The 10000-nt window shown below is 41.3% G+C and overlaps 1 protein-coding gene across 1 annotated transcript in view; it reads left to right on the top strand.

Moving 5' to 3' along the window:
• LOC147178174 (uncharacterized) overlaps positions 1-7686 on the top strand; it is a 23883-nt gene extending 16197 nt beyond the window's left edge. Inside the window, exon 6 of the mRNA XM_086068732.1 lies at positions 1-7686. This exon is cut by the window's left edge and continues 548 nt beyond it. Coding sequence (XP_085924858.1) covers positions 1-375 — 375 coding nt within the window. The 3' untranslated portion in view covers positions 376-7686.
• The last annotated feature ends 2314 nt before the right edge of the window (positions 7687-10000 follow it).

Raw genomic sequence — 10000 nt, 5'->3', positions numbered from 1 at the left:
CTGGCACGGGAACGCAGTGAGGTCACTACCGATGAGGAGGTGCGAGGGGAATTAGAGCGACCACGGGACCACATAGGGGTCAACGGGCCCTGGGCCGGCCGGTACTGGAACCGAACTGAGAGGAAACGTCACCTACTGCTGTCACGGCAACACAGAGCACAGCGCAGTGGTGAGGAGGCTGCGGCAGGTGGAGGTCAGAGCTCGTGGTCATCACAGATGGTTCTAGAGTTGAGCCACAGGAAGCAGAACCAACTGAGGAACAGCAAGCTGCTCGATGACTGGACAACGGTGGAAGAACTACTTACCCATGGGACACGAGTTGAAGCAGAGTCTCAACTGTGTCCCAGCCCTCTGCTATCTGTTACTACTGTCTGAAGGGGTGGAGCCTCACGCCTAATGAGGCTAGGATGACGCATCTATCCTCTTCACGTTCTTTGTTTGTTGGCTCACAATCAACAGAAGTCAATGGCAAATATTGACACTACCTGTGGAGCACAAGAGACCATGAGACATCAGTCCACCTTTGTACACTTCAGATCCTTGGCTTTTTTTCTTGCTATGATTTTCACCCAACAATCCAATCAAAAGATGGTTGTTAACTCAACATAAACAGAAGATTTTATTACTAGCGACACAAGACTTACCTAGATATGTTGGTGCCAGAATGGCTTGTTGATGGTCCACAGCCGCTAGACTAACATCTAGTAGCTTTATTAAATTGATTCATTGGCAATCTTTGTACCTCCAAAACCATCACTTTAAAGTAAAAAAGAAAAAGAAAAACGAAGTCTTCTTTGTTGAGCCATTAACCCTTTGATGCATATGACCCGGCTGAGATTTCATTTTCTATACCCATCCATCCATCCATCCATCCATCCATCCATCCATCCATCCATCCATCCATCCATTATCTACCGCTTATCCGATATCGGGTCGCGGGGGCAGCAGCTTTACTTCCCTTTCCCCAGGCACATCATTCAGCTCCTCCAGCGGGACCCCAAGGGGTTCCCATGCCAGTTGAGAGACAGTCTCACCAGCCTGCCATCGTGGGTCGTCCCCGGGGCCTCCTGCCGGTGGGACATACCCGGAACATCTCTCCAGGGAGGCATCTAAGTCAGATGCCCGAGCCACCACAGATGGCTCCTCTCAACATGGAGGAGCAGCGGCTCAACTCCTTCCTGGATGACCAAGCTTCTCACCCTTTCTCTAACGGAGAATTCACACTGACTGCGGAACGGACGCAAGAAATAGAAAGCATTCGAGTCTGCGTGTCATTTCACATCAGCTGCAATGCGGTGCTGTGCTGCGGAAGGTTTCCGCAAGCATTTTTTCGGACGCCGGATGCGGATTTTCATGAAGCTGAAGAAATTACACATGCTGGACAGGAAGTTGAGCGTCGGCATCAAGGTAGATCCGGTACATTTCAAAATAAAACCGTTTGCGAACAAATTTTTGGGGGGAGGGAAGCTAGCTAAATAGCATGACATGAGTCAGACATTTAATACAAAAAACAAGCTCAGAATAAATTAAATATGACAAAATAACACTATTTAAACACAAAACGTACTTACCCATGGTAAAAGAGCCATGGTAGAAGTCCCAGAAATAATGTCCAAAAGCATATCGATGTGACAACAGGCAAGTGTGGCTATTGTTTACCAATAGGACTCTATATACACGGTTGTTATCGCTTGAACTCAACTCTCCAGCGTGAACCCCCGTGATCTTGTGGTCTGTCCCATGCAGATTTCCGGACACAGACAGCTCACGCAACGCATGCGGTGTGAATTGCAGTGTGTATGAATGCCGTGCGAAAAAAAACGCACCGCGTCGGTTCCACAGTCAGTGTAAATTGGGGGTAAAGGAGAGCCCAGACACCCTGCAGAGGAAACTCCTTTCCGCCGCGAGTTTATTAGATCTTGTTCTTTCAGTCACGACCCACAGCTCGTGACCATAAGTGAGGGTAGGAACGTAGATCGACTGGTAAATTGAGAAATTTTGGAACAACAGACGGATACAGAGTTTGCAACACAGCAGACGCTGCACCAATCCGTCTGTCGATCTCCCGCTCCTTCCTGCCCTCACACGTGAACAAGACCCCCAAGATACTTGGGACAGGATCTCATCCCCGAGCCTTGAGAGGGCACTCCACCCTTTTCTAACTGAGGACGATGGTCTCAGATTTTGAGGTGCTGATTTTCATCCCAAACGTTGCATACTCTGTTGCGAACTGCTCCAGTGAGAGTTGGAGATCGCGGCTTGAAGAAGCCCCATCATCTGCAAAAAGCAGAGATGTAATGCTGAGGCCACCAATCCGGACCCCCTCAACGCTTTGGCTGCACGCAGAATGTTTATTAACAGAATCGGTGGCAAAGGGAAACTTGGCGGCTTCCAACCCTCACTGGAAACAAGTCCGACTTACTGCCAGCAATGCGGACCAAACTCTGACAGCCGTTGTAATTTCAATTCAATTCAATCTAACTTTATTTATCCGCTAGGGGCAATTAAGAAGCAGCAGCAGCTAATCAACATTACATTTAAAAGAGAATAAAAGTATAAGAATAAAAAACACAACATAAAGATACACGATATCAAGTAAGGTGACTCGGTGAGTAAAGGGACGAACAGCCCGTATCAGGGGGCTCGGTACCCTATACTCCCGAAGCACGCCCCCAGGACTCCCCAAGAGACACGGTCGAATGCCTTCTCCAAGTCCACCAAACACATATAGACGGGTTGAACGAACTGCCATGCACCCTCGAGGACCCTGATGAGGGTGTAGAGCTGGATTACGGTTTCACAGCCAGGACGAAAACAACATTGCTCCTCCTAAATCCAAGATTTGACTTCCCGACGAACCCTCCTCTCCAGTACTCCTGAATCGACCTTACCAGGGAGGCTGAGGAGTGTGATCCCTCTATAGTTAGAGCACACCCTACGATCCCTTCTTAAAAAGGGGGACCGCCACCCCAGTCTGCCAGACCAGAGGCACTGTTCCCAATGCCCATGCGATGTTGTAGAGGCGTGCCAACCACGACAGCCCCACAACATCCAGAGCCTTTAACTCTTTGACTGCCAAGCATTTTCAGAAAAGAGGATGTGTGGGTGCCAGCTGATTTTAGCATTCCGTTCTTCAGTAATCAACAATAGAAAATAGGTTAGTTTCATCCAAATGCTCTGTTTTGGACCAAAATACGGAGAAATCAAGCTTTTAGTGAAACGATATTATTTCATGCACTCTAGTGAATTTGACACCTTTTTTTTTCCATGAATGATGCCACAAACATCTAAACAGTGCTTTACTTCTGTAAAACACTACCACCAACAATGAAAAAGTGTTTTTTGATAGCAAAATACGTTTATTTACATTCAACAGCGTAACAATTTGACAAAACAATTTGGCAAACTATTTACAAATGCGTGCAACTGTGGTACTATTTACAATTGTGTGGATGGTTCACTACACAGTTTTTCTTTTTGTGAGGTATATTGTGTAAAACTCCCCTGCGTGCAAGGGGACGCAGCAGGATTTGCACCACAGATTAGTTTCACTGCGATTGCCCCTTCGCGTGCACTTTCTTGCCGGCCTTTTTTTTCCGGGTAGTAGCAGGTATATACTGCAGTGTGTGTTTGGCCATGTTGTCATCAAGTCTACTCTCAGGATCATGATACGGTGACCTGGTGTTACGTCTGGCTTCCTCATGTCCTTCAGTTCCTATACCGGGTGGTAAGAGATGTTCTGATCCATCTTATCCACTCCATTCATGGTGGCATCGTAGTCCAGAACCAGTGTCTTCTCCGTGATCAGACTGTACCCACTCCTCCGATGAATATGCATTGGACTAGGGGTACTCTTCATCGTCCGATTGAACGTCCGCCTGTGCAGAAGTGCTCGTTTTCCGCCGTTAGCATCGCTTCCAACTTCGGCGTCAACCTCGGAGTCACCATCATCATCATCAATGTGCTCTTTAGCATTGGTCGATGCTTTTCGTCTTTGAAAAAAATGCTCAAGCGTGAGCTGCTTGCAACCGGTCGCCATTTTCGCCTCCTCAGCCATTCTCCCCTCAACACTCTAGCTCCGCCTCACGTCTTCTACTGACGCCTACCCGATCTTGTCCAAAGAGAGTCATCGCTGCCATCTAGTGCCCAAAATAGGCATTATACTAACTCGACCTGCTTAATACTTTCAGCACAGCTTGCCAAGGCTTTCCTCCACCCGTTTTAAAAAAACAAAAAAAAACACATAGTGAACGTCTTTTAACGTCTTTGGCGGCACTCATTTGGATTTTACTAAACGTTATTAAACGTTTTTGCCGGTCAAAGATTTAAGAACTCTGGGCTGATCTCATCCACCCCTGGGGCTCTGCCACAAAGGAGCTTTTTAACCTCGGTGACTTCAATCCCAGGGATAGGAGAGCCCACCTCAGAGGTCTTCGAAGTATTCTCCCCACTCACTCATGACGTCCCGAGACGCTGGATGGTGTACCAGAATTTCCTCAAAAGTCGTCCGGAAGTCGTTTTCCATGGCCTCACCAAATTCCTCCCATGCCCGAGTTTTGTTCCGCTTGGCCAGGCGATATCTGTCAGCTGCCTCCAGAGTACCACAGCCCAAGAAGGCCCAATAGGACTCCTTCTTCATCTTGACAGCATATTTTACTGATAAAAACCAGGGATTGCCACTAGGACAGGCACTATGGATGGGTACCTTTCACATCTGATTTGATCTGATCTTTCTGTTCCAATTCTCGGTACCTGGGAATCTATACCATTACTGAACGGTAACAATTTTTGGTACTTTTCTTCTGTTGTTTGTGGTAATAAATGTTAATCTATTTAACAATTAAATCTTAAAAAACAAAACAAAAAACCCCATTACTTTTAAGCAGAGCTGCCAACCTATTGCAATTCAACTCCAGAACAATTTATCCTTTTGTCAAGAACATTATTGTGGTACCCTGCTACTGCAGTAAATACAGTGTGTGTATATATATATATATATATATATGTATATGTATATGTGTATGTATATGTGTATGTATATGTGTATGTATATGTGTATGTATATGTGTATGTATATGTGTATTTGTGTATGTGTATATGTATGTATATATATATATTATTTACTATTAGGATCATTCAAAAGAAACAATAAGCTTATAAAATTGCCTTAACAAGGAATACCTACAGTAGCTCCTAGCACCTAGCTGTGTTCACTTGGCTGAGAATTTACTTCACTGAGAATTTTGGTTAATGAACAACAGCTTATTATTTTTACAGACAATCCAAATACATTTGTCTGCAATTGGTTGGTGGCCAGTCCAGGGTGTAACCTGCCTCTCAACTTTTTATTTTTGCGTATTTATCACACCTAAATGATTTGGATCTTCAAGACAATTTTAATATCTCACAAAGACTACCTAGTGCAATCTATAAAAAAATACTTTCTTTACATGCAAAGGGGAAACAAATTTATCTCGCCCTACGTGAACAAATATTTCCCACCCCATGCCAACCCTACTTTCCCCCTAATGAATTAACTTTCACTTGCCACACCATGATAACGGCCAAATAAACGGTTAAATCAGGAAATCACGTAGAATAAATATTGCCTGTCAGACAAGGTAAAGTAGGCTATGAGATATAAAAAATTATTGTATTATGCCACGATAAAAAGAAATTCAAGAGCAAATGAGGAAAAAATAGCTAAATCTATCAGTCTGAAAACAGTTACAAAGCCATTTCCAAGGCTTTGGTACTCCAGTGCATCACCATCAGGGAAAAAAGAGGGGGGGGGGGGGGGGACATAGGAAAAGTGGTGAACCTTCCAAGGAGTGATCAAGGAACCAAAATTACTCAAAATGTGCAAAAAAGCCTCAGGAGGTTACAGAAGAACTCAGAACAACATCCAAAGAATGGCAGGCCTCATGAAACTCAGTTAAAGTCAGTTTTTTATTTCATCTTGACAATACTTTTGGGCCAAATATTCTGTAGACTGACCAGCCAAAAGTTGAACTTTGTCGAAGATGAATAGTCCATTACATCTGTCATAAACATAATAGGGCATTAGATAACAACATCATGCCAACAGTCAAACATGGTGGTGGCAGTGTGATGGGGGTGTTTACCTACTTCAGAGTCTCAATGACTTGCTGCGATTTATAGATCAGTGAATTCTACCATAAAATCCTGTTGAGGAACATATGGCCATCAATTTCTGCCCTTCAGCTCAAGAATGGCTAAAATAAATAAAGGAATAAATAAAGGTTTTGGAGTGTCCAAGTCAATGTCCAAACTGAAATCCAATTGAGATTATTCGGGTAGGTAACCTTAATTGGGCAGGTCATGCTCAAAAACCTTCCAATATGAACAAGTTAAAACAATGACTTAAAGACAAGTGGTCCAAAATTATGTCTGTGGGATCAAATAACTATACAGTTGACCACATACCTGTAGCTTGATCCAGAGCTTGTATTTGTCTGGATTAGTTTTGGGTTCTGGAAACATATCTGTGGTTGTTGCAGAAGAACATCAAACCAAACTACATTATAAAAGCACATATTTTCATAACATGAAATAAAAATCTTAAAATGTATCATTGAATTGAACTAACATTTGTGTTTCGTTCAGATTGGCCAATCTGCATTTGGTTGGATGTGGTTTAGCAAAATGTATTTTGTGTCATCTTGTTAACCCTAAAAGTTTCAGGAGTGTCACACCCTGAAAGACAGAGCTCTGAAATAAAACATGTGAAAATGTGTGTGTGCGCAAAAGGAAATTTGTCAAGTGTGGAAATGTGTATGACTGGAGATTGTACAACAACCAAAGTCTATTTTATAATGATTATTTTTTTTATACACTACAAAATGCTCACTGCTGTGTTTGTTGACATTTGTGTTCACTTAGCTTTAACTCATTGACTCTCAGCCATTTTCACTGAAGCAACCTCCTTCGCTCCCGGTTGTTTTACTGGATTTTTACTGATTTTGCAAGGTCAACGGCATATTGTGTTCCATTGCTATAAAAACATGGAACATACTAAAAGAAAGAATAGTCTCTTATTTCATCAGGAAAAAAAGTATCTGCTTCTGTTTTGCATCAATTAGCATTAGAATATAGCTAGTAAGCTTATAAATTTCATCATTATTCACAAACCTGTTGAAAACACTGGCAAAAAGAGCTTGTTGCAATATGGCCCTGGTTGATCTCTTATACTCTGCTGCCATCTGCTGGCCGTTTTTTTGTAATAAATACTATTACTTTAAGCAAGCTCATGTCAGAAGCTGTATCAAATCCTTCTGTATGTGCTAGCATTAAAAAACAACAACAACGTAGAAATAAATTTTTGGGAGTGAAGGACAAAGTATTAAAAAATTATTTATACGTTTTTGGGTTTGAATGAGTTTTAAGCTCCACTGTCCATTGCAATATCCCACCTTGACTAGATTCATACAAAGTTTCATTGACAATCAAAAATGTTCAACACACTTTCTTCTTGAAAATAATGTAAAATTATTATATTAATGTTAGCGTCCCATAATGCTGTGACATCACCAACCTCAGGGATGGCCAGCTCCAGAAAAGCACCACATTTCCCCGCAGTGTGGTTTGGGTCTATTAGTATGCTCTACTGCATAGAGTAACATTATTAATCGTTTGCCCACAAATAAAGAATGACATTTTACTATGGTGGATTGTTCTGTTGTTTTTTCTTCACTATTGAGAGAGAGAGATCATTATTGTACCCAAGGGGCAATTTGGTTTACAGCAGTGCAATACAATCATCAAAAAAAATTATACAAAAAATCTCTTAATAAATGTCAGCTTTAGAGATGCCTGAGATGTCTGCTAAATACAAACTTAAATGGACTCTCGTGCATTAAATAAGATTTAGACACGCGCAAACAAGTGCATTTTAAAAAAAGGGCAGTTTGTGCCATTATTGGCAAGAACACTTAGAGAACACAGCTCCATTTGGGGGCATTCCTTTATCTGTGGTCCCTTCTCAAGGTTTCTTTCTTTTTCCCCTCAAATAGTCCAATTCTGATTTTTTTTTTCTATACATAACTCATTTATGTTTTCAAAACATTGTTTTAATATGATAGACCTTCCAGACTGGTAGCTCTTTAGTGGTTCTCACCTCATGAAGTGAATGACCCACAACATTATTGACACTTGATTTAGGCTCATGTTCAAGACACTTATCAGTGGTTCGTAATGTTGTGTACTGTTTGGTATCATTAGGGCATCTTCTAAGCTTTAAATTAAGACAATTTGTGAATCTCCTTGTTAAATATATAGGTCACTTGAGCTCTTCAAACCATCAAAACCACAATTTTTTTTTTTACAATTGTTGCCTAAACTATACTCTTTTTTTAAGCCGTGTCATCAAGGAACATAGGAGACAGAACATTTTAAAATTAAATATTCCCCGTTCAAGGATTCAGCAAATGTGTACTTTATTCATAATATGCCATTGTTATTAGACCTTTCAGACCTTAATTGAGAAGGAGGATTATTACCAAAATATGAGGCCTTACTCTATTTGGGGGCATTTGAACAGTCATCATAAACAGACTTTCTGCCACAGACCGATTCATGGTCTAACTGATATTACGTGTACTTCTTTGCAACTATCTGTCGGTGGTGTGTAGAATGAGTATTGGCTCAGCAAGCGTCACTCTCATTCTCCCTCTTCTTTCTTGCGCTCACTCTGTCTTTCCTCCCCAGTCAAAAGTAAAGTCAGATGGCACAGCAGATAGAAAAAGCGTGGCACAGAAAAGGCAAGATTAAAGGAAAAGGAGGTGATGTGTCAAATGCGCCCAAATTCAAATGTATAAATCATCACGTGCCCTGAAACGCCTGTGCCTGATGGAGAGTGGAGAAGACAGGTAAGCAACAAAGTGCAACATAAAACACACAATATAATGTGTAGATAATGGTCCAATAGCATATTTGGCTGATCATTTTTCTACTAGTAATTTAATGTTGTGGTATTTGTATTTGTTGGGAATAGTTACATTGAAACAAAACAAATTTAAAAAAGCCACAATAAATAGCAGGGTTTGACCTGCTTTTGGGGATTTTAAAGAAAGTACAGTAATTAATACATTGAAAACAAATATAGAAATGATTAGTTTTTAAATTCAACTGAAACTAACATTTGCATTGTGTAGGCTATTCAATTTTGTAAACCCTACCCTTGATAATATTCAAACACATACTAGCTCATGTGATTGCAGTTCTTTCTTATGAGCTCCTAAAAAAATAAAATAAAATTTGTCCTGCCCTTGCCTTATCTCCTTATTTAGGTTTTATATTTTATATCTAGGGCATTGTGATGAAATAAGTTATATTAATATCTGATCATATACAACATAACTATTGACGTTGTTTGGAATGTTGAGTTATTTTAGATTGATACACTAATACATTAAAAATTAATATATATTGTGACGTCAGGAGAGGTGCGCCAGGAGAGAAGTAGTGTACCAATGTTGAGCGTTAAACCAAATCAACATTTATTTTCTTCAGCGAGGTGAGGAAGCTGGCTTAAAAAAACTAACAAAAGATCACAAAGTGTCAACTCGGGCTGTCAAAAAAAAAAAGAGTCCAAAATAATGTAGTCTTTGTTACTCATAAGAAACAACTTTCCTTCACGTTGGGTGGGTGGGTTTTGGAGTTTGAGTCCATCCAGTCCGTCTCCACCACCACCTCAGTCGTCCTCTGCTCCTTTGTTCTCTCCTCGTTCCAATCAGCCTCGCCTGCTTTAATCAAGGGGTCTAAGTGACCACACCTGGTGGTGATATGATGCATCATGGGTGATGTAGTGTCCAGATGGGCGGCCATTTTGTTCTGAGTCACTGGTTTCTGAAAAGGAATGTATTGTCCTTCCACTACACGTCCCCTCGAGATGCCATATATTAAGGGCGTCAAAATAATCCCTTTAATATCACGTTAATGCAACACTAAGGAACTTTCAGTTTATGTTGATTATGGCGGC

Source organism: Leptonotus elevatus, chromosome 2 (genome assembly GCF_054856555.1).
Source record: "Leptonotus elevatus isolate MCC_2025b chromosome 2, RoL_Lele_1.0, whole genome shotgun sequence".
NCBI classification, from domain to species: domain Eukaryota; kingdom Metazoa; phylum Chordata; class Actinopteri; order Syngnathiformes; family Syngnathidae; genus Leptonotus; species Leptonotus elevatus.
This window is presented reverse-complemented; position numbering and strand designations above follow the sequence as displayed.